At 49.0% G+C, this 13,110-nt stretch overlaps 2 protein-coding genes across 3 annotated transcripts; one reads left to right on the top strand and one right to left on the bottom strand.

Annotated features, from left to right (window-relative positions):
• The first annotated feature begins 18 nt into the window (after nucleotides 1-18).
• On the top strand, nucleotides 19-5,534 carry psen2 (presenilin 2). Of its 2 annotated transcripts, none has more exons than XM_019260049.2 (11): nucleotides 19-147; nucleotides 1,622-1,774; nucleotides 1,868-2,103; nucleotides 2,181-2,322; nucleotides 2,398-2,465; nucleotides 2,563-2,783; nucleotides 3,206-3,304; nucleotides 3,424-3,489; nucleotides 3,567-3,653; nucleotides 3,788-3,903; nucleotides 4,770-5,534. In XM_019260049.2, exons 2-11 carry the CDS (start codon nucleotides 1,643-1,645, stop codon nucleotides 4,923-4,925), a joined length of 1,323 nt encoding a protein of 440 aa, XP_019115594.2. In that variant the 5' UTR covers nucleotides 19-147; nucleotides 1,622-1,642; the 3' UTR covers nucleotides 4,926-5,534. The 2 variants fall into 2 exon arrangements, with proteins under 2 accessions (XP_019115594.2, XP_027132487.1); XM_027276686.1 differs by lacking the exon at nucleotides 19-147 and adding an exon at nucleotides 154-267.
• A 95-nt stretch (nucleotides 5,535-5,629) lies between these two features.
• dpy30 (dpy-30 histone methyltransferase complex regulatory subunit) lies at nucleotides 5,630-6,251 on the bottom strand. The gene is made up of 3 exons (XM_027276687.1): nucleotides 6,110-6,251; nucleotides 5,882-6,024; nucleotides 5,630-5,778 (listed from the first exon to the last, which is right to left on the bottom strand). Exons 1-3 carry the CDS (start codon nucleotides 6,176-6,178, stop codon nucleotides 5,706-5,708), a joined length of 285 nt encoding a protein of 94 aa, XP_027132488.1. The 5' UTR covers nucleotides 6,179-6,251; the 3' UTR covers nucleotides 5,630-5,705.
• Between the last annotated feature and the right edge of the window lie 6,859 nt (nucleotides 6,252-13,110).

Raw genomic sequence — 13,110 nt, 5'->3', positions numbered from 1 at the left:
GATGACGATTCTTCCTGTTTACGTCACCACGTGATCAGTGACGTGCGCCGTGGTCACGTGGTGTGCCGGTCAGCTGACTCGTCGTGCCGTCTTCCGGGTCGTCGCTCGGTGTTTACTCGCTTTTTCCTCCGCCGCGCGTGAAGCCAGGTAAAACTGCATTCTTCAAAGGTGACGTCAGAAACGACGAGTGTCATGACGTCACACTGTCTTTGATTTGAATCGTCTGAAGAAAGTTTGAATATGACGTCAGATAATCATCGAGTCACGGTGTGTGCTTTTATTTTGAAACATACGAGCACACGAAGTCACGGTGTGGGCTTTTATTTTGAAAGATAAAACAGAATTAATGTGTTCAAATTAAAATTTAAAGTTTCCGTCAAACAGGAAGTGGAGTCTGTTTACTTCCTGTTTTTTATGGTCAGAGAGGGAGGGGCTTGTCGTGGATACTGATTGACATTTACAGCTGCCAATAGCGAGCCTGCATTACACCTCAACTGACCGAACAGAACCTCAGAACCAGCAGGAAGTGCTGCTGACTACAGAGGCGGTTTACCTGGGTCAGAAGAGGCGGTCATTGGTTAGGAGGTCCTGGGTTTAGTGGTCCTGGGTGAGGTGGTCTTGGGTTAGGAGGTCCTGGGTTTAGTGGTCCTGGGTGAGGTGGTCTTGGGTTAGGAGGTCCTGGGTTTAGTGGTCCTGGGTGAGGTGGTCTTGGGTTAGGAGGTCCTGGGTTTAGTGGTCCTGGGTGAGGTGGTCTTGGGTTAGGAGGTCCTGGGTTTAGTGGTCCTGGGTGAGGTGGTCTTGGGTTAGGAGGTCCTGGGTTTAGTGGTCCTGGGTGAGGTGGTCTTGGGTTAGGAGGTCCTGGGTTTAGTGGTCCTGGGTGAGATGGTCTTGGGTTAGGAGGTCCTGGGTTTAGTGGTCCTGGGTGAGGTGGTCTTGGGTTAGGAGGTCCTGGGTTTAGTGGTCCTGGGTGAGGTGGTCTTGGGTTAGGAGGTCCTGGGTTTAGTGGTCCTGGGTGAGGTGGTCTTGGGTTAGGAGGTCCTGGGTTTAGTGGTCCTGGGTGAGGTGGTCTTGGGTTAGGAGGTCCTGGGTTTAGTGGTCCTGGGTGAGGTGGTCTTGGGTTAGGAGGTCCTGGGTTTAGTGGTCCTGGGTGAGGTGGTCTTGGGTTAGGAGGTCCTGGGTTTAGTGGTCCTGGGTGAGGTGGTCTTGGGTTAGGAGGTCCTGGGTTTAGTGGTCCTGGGTGAGGTGGTCTTGGGTTAGGAGGTCCTGGGTTTAGTGGTCCTGGGTGAGATGGTCTTGGGTTAGGAGGTCCTGGGTTTAGTGGTCCTGGGTGAGGTGGTCTTGGGTTAGGAGGTCCTGGGTTTAGTGGTCCTGGGTGAGGTGGTCTTGGGTTAAGAGGTCCTGGGTGAGGTGGTCTTGGGTTAGGAGGTCCTGAGTTTAGTGGTCCTGGGTTAGGTGGTCTTGGGTTAGGAGGTCCTGGGTGAGGTGGTCCTGGGTTAGGAGGTCCTGGGTGAGGTGGTCTTAGGTTAGGAGGTCCTGGGTTTAGTGGTCCTGGGTGAGGTGGTCTGGCCGTGGTGTTTCTGGCCGTTGCGTCCTCACTCACAGTTCTGATGGTTGTTTGCAGTCGTTGCCGTGTAGAGCCGCCATGAACGCCTCGGACAGTGATGATGACTCGTACAACGAGAGGACGGCATTGGTCCAGTCTGAGAATCCAGTGGTGCCGTCCTACAGACCAGAACCGGACCTCAACCCTCCCAGTGACACGCCGCCCAAGAGGGTAAGGGGTTCATTTATTGGTTGATCATAGCGTGAAATGTTTTTGTTGATGGTCTGCTGCACTGACACTAAATGGCGCCCTCTGTTGGTCCAGTCTGGGGTGACCAGGAGAGCGGGCCCAGCTGCCATGGACGGAGGTGGCGGTGGCGGTGGCGGTGGCAGTGTCGGCGGCTCGGACCAGGACGTGGACGCAGACGATGAGGAGCTGACTCTGAAGTACGGCGCCAAGCACGTCATCATGCTGTTCATTCCCGTCACGCTCTGCATGGTGGTCGTGGTCGCCACCATCAAGTCAGTCAGCTTCTACACCGAGAAGACCGACCAGCAGCTGTAGGTCCATGCCGTGTCCATCGCAGGTTAACTGCTCTGTGACGGCTCGCGGCTAACGATCATGTTTGTCCCTGCAGGATCTACACGCCGTTCACGGAGAACACCCCGTCGGTTGGCCGTCGGCTCCTCAACTCAGTCCTCAACACCATCATCATGATCAGCGTCATTGTGGTCATGACCATCTTCCTGGTCGTCCTCTACAAGTATCGCTGCTACAAGGTCAGCACCAGCACCTGAAAATGTGACGTGACCTGACGTGACCTGACCTGACATGTTTGTGTCTGTGTTGTTCAGTTCATCCACGGCTGGCTCATCCTGTCCTCCCTCATGTTGCTCTTCTGGTTCAGCTTCATGTACCTTGGGTGAGTCGTCTCTTATTTAACATTTGCAAACACAGTGAACTTGTTTCGATGTTAACGAGACACTTCAGATGCATCGTGGTCTTCTTCTGTTTCCCAGAGAAGTGTTTAAGACGTACAACCTAGCGGTGGACTACCCGACAGTGGGGGTGATCATCTGGAACTTCGGGGCAGTGGGGATGATCTGTATCCACTGGAAGGGCCCGCTCCAGTTGCAGCAGGCGTACCTGATCCTCATCAGCGCTCTCATGGCTCTGGTCTTCATCAAATACCTGCCCGAGTGGTCGGCCTGGGTCATCCTGGGAGCCATCTCGGTCTACGGTGAGTGGCCGTGTGAGACTTTCACAGTACCTAAGGAGGATGTCACCTGTACGCCTCGATTGTTGGCTTCACCTGAATGTCGATGGTCATGTGACATACGGTGGCCACTGAAGGCTAACTTTTCATAGCCTCGCTAACTATGCTAAGGTTACTGGTAAACAGGTGAGCTGTGATGTCATTGCTCACCTGTTTACCAGTAACCTTAGCATAGTTAGCGAGATGATCTAAATGATGATGATGGTGATGATGGTGATGTTGATGGTGATGGTGATGAAGATGATGGTGATGGTGGTGATGGTGATGATGATGATGATGATGGTGGTGGTGATGATGATGATGATGGTGATGATGAAGATGGTGATGATGATGAAGATGATGATGTTGTTGACCCGTGTTCCCATCATGCCTTGCTCTGGTTGCAGACCTGGTGGCCGTCCTGTCACCTAAAGGTCCTCTCAGGATGTTGGTGGAGACGGCTCAGGAACGTAACGAGCCCATCTTCCCCGCCCTCATCTACTCCTGTGAGTCCACCCAGAGAAGAACATCAGCTCATTAGGAGTAAACAGTGTTTGTTGCAGCTGTGATCGATAAAGTTATTTCAATCCATCCTGACGGGAACGTGTGTTTTGTTCTTTTTCAGCCGCCATGATGTGGACGGTGGGAATGGCGAGCCCGGCGGACGCCCAGCGCTCCGGACACGAAACAGGTCCAAACAATGTCACAAGCAAAAAATCACCTGGAGCAGGGTCAGCCTCATCACTGAGCTGCCATTTTGTTTTTCAGACGAGGAGGCGGAGCAAAGCAGCAGAGGGGCGGAGCCTGAGGGTCGACAGTCCCGGTCGATTCCTGAAGATGACCTGGAGGAGGACAGTGAGTTCATTCAGCCATTTCTCAGCTACAGGAAGTGATTTAACGGCTGATCATAGCTCAGGCCCAGTCGTGTGTCTTAGGTGTGTCTCAGGTGTGTCACAGGTGTGTCACAGGTGTGTTTCATGTGTTTGTAGGAGGCGTGAAGCTCGGCCTCGGTGACTTCATCTTCTACAGCGTTCTGGTTGGAAAAGCTGCAGCGACCGGTGGAGACTGGAACACGACGCTCGCCTGCTTCGTTGCCATTCTGATCGTAAGTTTGAGAAAATCTACACCTCCACCCCTGTCCTCTACCTGTCACACACCTGTCCTCTACCTGTCACACCCCTGTCCTCTACCTGTCACACACCTGTCACACACCTGTCCTCTGCCTGTCACACACCTGTCCTCTACCTGTCACACACCTGTCCTCTGCCTGTAACACACCTGTCTTGTCACACACCTGTCCTCTACCTGTCACACAACTGTCCTCTGCCTGTAACACACCTGTCCTTTACCTATAACACACCTGTCTTGTCACACACCTGTCCTTTACCTGTAACACACCTGTCCTCTGCCTGTAACACACCTGTCCTTTACCTATAACACACCTGTCTTGTCACACACCTGTCCTCTACCTGTCACACACCTGTCCTTTACCTATAACACACCTGTCTTGTCACACACCTGTCCTCTGCCTGTAACACACCTCTCCTTTACCTGTAACACACCTGTCCTCTGCCTGTAACACACCTGTCCTTTACCTATAACACACCTGTCTTGTCACACACTTGTCCTCTACCTGTCACACACCTGTCCTCTGCCTGTAACACACCTGTCTTGTCACACCCCTGTCCTCTGCCTGTCACACACCTGTCCTCTACCTGTCACACACCTGTCCTCTGCCTGTCACACACCTGTCCTCTGCCTGTAACACACCTGTCCTTTATCTGTAACACACCTGTCTTGTCACACACCTGTCCTCACACCTGTCACACACCTGTCCTCTGCCTGTCACACACCTGTCCTTTACCTGTAACATACCTGTCTTGTCACACCCCTGTCCTCTGCCTATCACACACCTGTCATCTGCCTGTAACACACCTGTCTTGTCACACACCTGTCCTGTACCTGTCTCAGGGCCTGTGCCTGACTCTGCTGCTGCTGGCGATCTTTAAGAAGGCTCTGCCGGCGCTGCCCATCTCCATCACCTTCGGCCTGGTCTTCTACTTCTCCACGGACTTCCTGGTCCAGCCCTTCATGGACAACCTGGCTGCTCACCAGTTCTACATCTGACAGGAAGCCCCGCCCCCTCACCTTCCTCTTCCTTTTTGTCCTGAAGACTACTTCCTGTGCCAATGACCACAGGAAGTGATGTAAAGCAGAGGACGTGTATGTTCATGTATTTTACCTGGTTGTTTCTACTCAGGTGTGGTTCTGGTCACCTGCTGACTCGTAGTTTAAAGGTCCGCCTTCCGTCCTGTAACCCGTCACGTCTGTAGTCTCTGTTTCTTAGGGGACGACGGCTGCGTGTGATTGGCTGATGCTCCTGTCACTCGCTTTTGTTCATTTCCTGTCTGCTCTTTTAACTTCCTGTTGTCAGGAAGTGGTTCACACGGACACACCCACATCGAGTCATGTGACGCGACACCTTAGCTTAGCACAGCTAGCCTCTCAGCTTTCTGTGTGTGGCGACTTTTTAACTTTTTTAACACTAAAACTAAAAACTCGACACATTCCCACCTCTGCTGAAGCCAGTCCAGATCCCAGAGGACAGGCGCGGGACAGGTGGAGGACAGGTGGAGGACAGACGGAGCACAGGACAGAGGCCTCAGGTTCAATCAGCTAAACATGTTAATTATTTGAGTTCATGTATGTTCTTCAATAAAGGAGTTTGTGATCAAATGAAGTTTTATTTTCATTAAGCTAAGCAGAGGACAGGAAGATCCTTTCAGAATAAAACGCCACAGGAAGATCTTTTCAAAATAAAACGCCACAGATCAGCTCAACATGTTTATTGTGAATAAAAAAACAAACAGTTCATTAACAAACGAGTTTCCTCCATGACAGACGACTTCAGTTTCTCTCCTCAAACTGGGATTTGTTCTTCAGCAGGAACGCCGCCAGATACTCGATCGGGTTCGGAGGTCTGGAGGAGAGAACGGGTCAGAACACGTCACGGTCCGTTTGTTGACATCATGTGACTTAAAGCTTCCTAATGAGGTGAACCCGGGGTTAGTGTTAGCACTCACCTGTCCTTGGCGAGCACGGACAGGCCCTGCAGCAGGATGGGGACCACCGTCTGGTCCAGGTACGCTCGGGTCGGCAGCGCCTGCAGGTCCACCTTCTGCTTCGAGAGCTTCTCCGCACTCGCCTTCTCGTTCTCCACCGTCCTCTGAGGAGCAGCAAAGCATGCTGGGAGTCTGCCTTCATGACTGTGTGTGTGTGTGTGTGTGTGTGTGTGTGTGTGTGTGTGTTACCTGGAGGTTGTCTGTCAGGCCGTAGTCTGCGTGAGGGTTTTCAGAGACCTGCAGGAGGATCAGCATCATTCATCACTCATCAACACTAACAGACCAAACTGTTTGGAACTGTGCCATCCAGCGTCCTGCAGACCCTCATGAAGGAGGGTGAGCGAGCACAGCAGCTAACAAACACTTCATCTGCCTGTGACAGCTGGACAATATTCATTATTACTGACACTCTGACTGATGATGACGTCACAGTTTGACATTTCCTGCAGCAAACAACACGGTCATAACTCCTCATCACCTCTCCTTCACATCTGTCTTCATCGCCTCTCCTTCACATCTGTCCTCATCTCCTCTCCTTCACATCTGTCCTCATCTCCTCTCCTTCACATCTGTCTTCATCGCCTCTCTCCTCCTTCCACATCTGTCTCCTCCCTCTCCTTCACATTCTGTCCTCAGCACCGCGCGACACATCGGTCCGATCTACGCTCACGTCGTGGCAGCGCGACGCTATGCCAGCGGGCCGCATGCCGCGCCCGGCACAGTTGTCTCATCTCCTCTCAGTCTGTTGCCTCATCTCCTCCTCCTTCACATGGTCTCATTCTCTCATCTCCTCACATTGTCTCATCCCTCCTCCTTCACGTCTGTCCTCATCCCTCTCCTTCACTCTGTCCTCATCTCCCTCTTCACATCTGTTCTCCTCTCCTCCCTTCACACTGTCCTCAATCTCCTCTCCTTCACATGTCCTCATCTTCTCTCCTTCACATCTGTCTCACTCTCCTCTCATGTCCTATCCTTGTCCTCAGCTCCGCGCCTCACATCTGGTCCTCATCTCCCTCTCACGTCTGTCATCATCCGTCTCCTTCACTGTCTGTCCGCTCACCGCCCACCATCACCGCTCTCACGCCTTCACATCTGCTCACTCATCGCCTCTCCTTCACGTCTGTCCTCATCTCCTATCCTTCACTCTGTCTCATCGTCCTCTCCTTCAAGTCTGTCCTCATCACCTCTCCTTCACGTCTGTCCTCATCTCCTCTCCTTACACTCTGTCCTCATCCTCCATCATCCTTCACTCGTCCCTTCTCCTCTCCTTCACATCTGTCCTCACTCATCTCCTTCACATCTGTCTCATCCCTCTCCTTCACTCTGTCCTCATCTCCTCTCCTTCACGTCTGTCCTCATCTCTCTCCTTCACTCTGTTCCTCATACTCCTCTCCTCACGTCTGTCCTCATCTCCTCTCTCCTTCACTCTGTCTCCTCACTCTCTTCACATCGTCCTCATCCCCTCTCCTTCACGTCTGTCCTCATCCTCTCCTTCACCGTCTTTTCTCTCTCCTCTCCTTCACCTCTGTCCTCATCGCCCTCTCCTTCACATCTGTCCTCATCTCCTCTCCTTCACTTCTGTCTTCCCTCTCTCTCCTTCAACACCCTTTCATAACCTCGATGAAAACGTCATGAGGATGAGGTCTGTGGCAGTTAACAGAGCTAATGTTAGCTTTCGGCTAATGTTAGCTTTCGGAGCTAATGTAGCTTCTTCGGAGCTACTGTTATTCACAGAGCTAATGTTAACTATCAGAGCTAATGTAGCTTTCAGAGCTAATGTTAGCTATCGGAGCTAATGTAGCCTATCAGAGCTAATGTTAGCTTTCAGAGCTATTGTTAGTATCAGAGTAATGTTAGCTATCGGGAGCTAATGTTAGCTTTCGGAGCTATGTGCTATCGGGAGCTAAATGTTAGCTTTCGGCGCTACTGTTAGCTTTTCGGAGCTACTGTTATTCAACAGAGCTAATGTTAACTATCAGCGCTAATGTTAACCTATCAGAGCTAATGTTAGTCATTTAGAGCTAATGTTAGCTTTCGAGCTAACGTTAGCTTTTCGGAGCTAATGTTATTCAACCGAGCTAATGTTAATATCAGAGCTAATGTAACTATCGCGCTAATGTTAGCTATCAGAGCTAATGTTAGCTTTCAGAGCTAATGTTAGTCATCAGAGCTAATGTAGCTTTCAGAGCTAATGTTAGTCATAGAGCTATGTTAGCTATCAGAAGCTAATGTTTGCTATCAAGGTAATGTTAGCTTCAGAGGTTAATGTATCATCAGAGCTAATGTTAGCTTTTCAGAGCTAATGTAGCTATCCGAGATCCTGGTAGCTTTCAGAGCCTCATGTTAGTCATCAGAGCTTGTTAGCTATCCGAGCTAATGTTAGCTTTCAGAGCTAATGTTAAGGCTCTCAGAGGGTTGGGGCTAATGTTAGCTATCAAGTAATGTTAAGCTTCGAGCTACTGTTAGCTTTCCGAGAGCTAATGTTATCTGTTAAAGTTATTAGAGGTCATGTCAGCTATCATAGCTTATGCTAATGCTCATACATGCCAGCAGACACTCTTCATGGTCCAACAGTATGAAATGAAGAGAGCTTTCCTGGAGGCGAGAGGGTAGTCCTCAAACCTCTGCTGGTAGTCTCTGCAAGACACACAGGACGGACAGAGTGAAGCCATGGTAACCATCTGTAGAGGTACCTGTGTGGTAACCAATTCAATTGTAGACGGTTACCTGTGGTGGTGGCAGGCTCTAGGCCCGATGGAGCAGATGGTTGAATAAGGCGAAGGCGAAGGTGGGTAAAGACCAGAGCTACATGCATAACCCACACCACTCCACGATCTCCCCGAAGAAGTTCGCTCCAGAAAAACAAACTCAAACATTCCCCATGCAAAACAAAGACACCGCCAACAATTATAACACGTGGAGGTTCTGGGGGTGGATCAGGCCCCCCCCCTGGGTGTGGTGTGTGGGATCCGGTTTCTGGTGTTGTCGTTTACCGTGGGGGATCCTTGTAGACGGTCTCTCCAGTTTTTCCTCAGACTGCGCCGGATTTGTGATCACTGTGGATGTTGATGCTCATCCCGACCACAAACAGAACAACAGAAACCAGACCTACAGACAGACAGAGGTCAGAGGTAGAGGTCAGAGGTTGTTAGGGTCAGAAGTTCAGCCAGTTTTCAGGATTTTGTGGCGGGCCTTCAAGGGTGGCTGATGACACGCCTGCGGCCACCCTGAGCAGAGAGACAGCGATGATTCATCTCAAAGTCAGTCCTGTCATTTTCTGAATTCGACACGTTTCAGTCAGTTGCTTCCAGTTGGGTGTTGGCTTCTGAAGCCAAGAGTCATTTTTACCTGATTAAAGATGACATTCTGCTGTCTTATGCAAACACATGAAAGAGAAGTCTTCATTGAAGGAGGTTGAGTGGGCAACATCACTTCACTAAAAATCCAAACCTTGCTTAAGGATATAAAAAGTTGGATATGACTACAATTTTTCTGAGTTAACATTCAGACAACTGAATCTTGTAATGGACACAAAAACCTCAGAACTCTGGGAGAGACCTGAGTTAATTTAGATGGGATTTCACCCTGGCTCCAGCCCACTGTAAAGACTCTTGGAGTTGTTTTGATCAGGATTTGTCCTTTAAGTCACATGACTCCCCCTCCACTCTCTCTCCTCTCTTCTCTCTCTCTCTCTCTCTCTCTCTCTCTCCATCTGTCAAACCTTCCCTGTTCTCATTAATCATGTCACTTAACTAAAACTTCTTCCCTTGGAGTTCTGTCTCTGTGTTCCAGCAGGTTCGCGTGATCGTGGGCTGGCTGCTGTGGTCCTGCATTGAAGTCCACTACATATATACTACTTTCATTATTGCTTGCCTACTGCTACTGTAATCATTTTATCATTCTTGTAATTCATTGTTCATTTTATCAGTCATTGTAATTCATTGTCATTTATCATTCATGTAATTCATTGTCATTTTTCAGTCCTTGTAATTCATTGTCATTTTATCAGTCATTGTAATTCATGTAATTTTATCAGTCATGTAATTCTTGTCCTTTTTATTCATTGTAATTCATTGTCATTATCAGTCATTGTAATTTCATTGTAATTTTATCAGTCATTCATTGTAATTCATTGTCATGTTATCAGTCATGTAATTCCTTTTCCTTTTATCCGTCATTGTCATTGTACAATATGTTTGTGTTGATTTGTCCTGTACACGACCATCTATTGCACGTCGTCCGTCCTGGGAGAGGGGATCCCTCCTCTGTGGCTCTTCCTGAGGTTTCTTCCAACCTTTTGTTTTGTGGTTTTCCTCATTGATTTGATACTGTGGGCACAGATAGTGGCCCTCAAGCCGGTTTTTGACTCTGTACGGTTTTTCCCACAATGCCAATTGCAAACAAAAAATACGCAACGGAAATATCTAAAATGGCTGCAAGCGAGTGTCGGGCATGGTTCATTGTTACACCTGTCCGTACGCGTGCCCGGCGGCGCCACAGCGTTTCTATCAGAGAACCTGATCGCGCTGCTGATGCTCATGGGTATTTAGAAACAGTTCCAATCGGTTCCTGTCACGACTCACCTGCAGCCGTGTGAGTGTCCGTCAGCCGCAGGTCCTCGGGGCGGGCGCAGTGCAGCCGGTGGTGGCCCTGCAGGAAGCCCGTTTGAGCGAGCAGAGAAGATGGCGGCGTTTTTAGAAGCCGATGGGCAGCGTGACGGGTCTCGTCCTCGGGTCAGGAAGGCGTTCGATGATGCTCCTAAAGAACCTGTGGCTAGTTAGCTACTAAAGTTTTCTTTTTTTATATTATGTATATTTTGTCTTTTATAGCATCACATTATTATCAACTTTTACAGTTTTCATTGCTTAATAAAGCTAACTTTACAGTTTTTATATGAAATATCCAAATATTAAACAAACAGAACATGAACAAAGAACGAAAAAATATTTAGAAAGAATTCAACAACAAGGGGGCATTTAGGAGAATATATCTTTTTCCACTTCTCCCAAAAATTTTCCTCACATGTAGTTTCTTGTAGCATCAGATTCTTTGATCACAGAGATGTCATGAATTAATTATATCAGGTCCTCTATGGAGGGCTGTTGGCCTCAGCCATTTCTTTGTTCAACCAAACAAAGAGGGAGTTCATCCCAATTAAAGCGACCTTTCATACCAAGATTGTCACTTTAATTCTGTGTTAGGATTCTTACGCCAGCATTACGATGGAACCAAGCCCAAAACAAAACTAACGATTCGCTTCCTGAGAGCCCGTTTTCTCGAGCAGCTGGAGGAACCCTGAGTGAAGAGCTGCTGACGTGACTTTGTAGCCAAACTCTCTCCCAAGCGGTGAGCTCGATATTCTTCACTGAAATTCACAATTATGTTGTCCAGATTTTTCGTTAATACAGCTGTTAGTTTCCGTTCCCCTTTTTGTTTATGTAGGTTGCTACATACAAGTTGTCCTAAATTTCTTGAAGTTGCCTTTTAAAGTCTCCAGATTCTTCTGAGTTAGCACTAATAAAACATTTACAAGTCATTCCAGGGACACTTTTTATTTAATATGATGATTTGTAAACGCTGTTGTCTCTTCAGTAACCTCAAAGCATTCACTGACCCCTGACTGTTTAGGCCATCTCTTATAGCTAATATCTCATTTACTTGGACTAAAGTCGAGTCATACGAAACCCTCTCAGTATCTCTTCAAGTAGGCCACTTTTAACCAACAACGGCCTCGCCAAGTTCAGACTTAAGTTGATCCATTTGTTGCTCATTTCTAATCACTCTTTATCTCCTCTAAAATGCCTCTGAATAGGAATTTCCCTTACATTCTTTCCACCAACCAAACAAATCCTAACTGGGCTGAGAAATATAATATCTTTTTTTTAAGATGGAAGTGCTCGCCCCCCCGTGTCTTGACTAAGCGCGTTGAATTTCCTCCTCTGTTTTCTCCTCTCCAAATAAATCTCGATGTAATTTGTTACCATTCATTTAAACTGTTTATCACTTATTTCAGTCTAACTCTGAAACGTCTTCTATCGTAACTTCTTTTTTCCTGATCGGTTGCCTCTAAAATTCCACTGTTAATCTTCCTGTATTTTTCTGATTTTCTGTAGTTCAAATTAACCATACCTAAGAACCAGGAGCCAAGCCGCCACTGGCCAGATTTGGCTATGCGTGCAGCTAGCTGCCAAAGCCATAGCAGTGGCAGTGTAACGCCCACTGTCGATTGGCTGCTGTAAAGGCCAATCACTATCCCTGACAAGTCCCTGTTTCATGAACTCTACTTCCTGTGTCCTGTCTCCGGAAGACATTTTGGAGCTCGGTTGCCGGCTGTGTAGACTTCCTTGTTATCTGTGGTGATTCACTGTCACCGGGCTACGTCTCGTGACTCTTGAGGAATGGAGAGTTTATTGGATTTGCCCGGGTCCACAGTTCAGGACTGAGTCAGCGGTTTGGACTTGTGACCTCGTTTTGGCGAACAACAAGGCGCTCGTTCATGAACTTCACGTTCCTGCAATCAGCTGTTGGGAAGGAAGTGACATTCATGAGACGGAGCTTGTTGTAGAGGGCCGCATGAGAGCGCCATGACTCACATGGATCCAAGCTCACTGTGCAAGTGTTGGAGATGTTTGCAGCGAGCTCATGTTGCCTTTAAAACGAGTTTCCGTCTGCTTTCTGGAGGGTCTAATAGCCAACGCTAATAAGGGGTCAACCTTTCTGCTCATCATGTGTGTATTGGACTGTGGACGTGACCTCTGACTGTGGAAAAGTAGTGCACGCATGAAGGTGCAGAGCACGCACCATCCCCTGGTTCCACTGTCCGCTCGACTCCTCTGTGAACCGGCAGCAGCAGCGGCAGCAGGAAGGCCGGTTAGCTCCTGCAGGAACCAGCCCAGTCTGGCGAACCAGCAGCGAGGACCACCGTCACGTAGGCGACCATAACGTGCGTGGTTCCGCTTCTGGTGCAGCAGGTAGGCCATGCCCCCACCAATCAGAATCCAGCTCAGGTAAGAAACGACTGTGGTCCGGCACTCCATCAGTCCACTTCACCCTGTACGACAAATAAGAACCAGTACCTGAGATGTCACAGAGACTACGTCCAGGTTTAGACAGTCTGCGAGGACGTCACAGAGACTACGTCCAGGTTTTAGACAGTCTGCGGGGACGTCACAGAGACTACGTCCAGGTTT

Source organism: Larimichthys crocea, unplaced genomic scaffold (genome assembly GCF_000972845.2).
Source record: "Larimichthys crocea isolate SSNF unplaced genomic scaffold, L_crocea_2.0 scaffold532, whole genome shotgun sequence".
Classification (NCBI taxonomy): domain Eukaryota; kingdom Metazoa; phylum Chordata; class Actinopteri; family Sciaenidae; genus Larimichthys; species Larimichthys crocea.
This window is presented reverse-complemented; position numbering and strand designations above follow the sequence as displayed.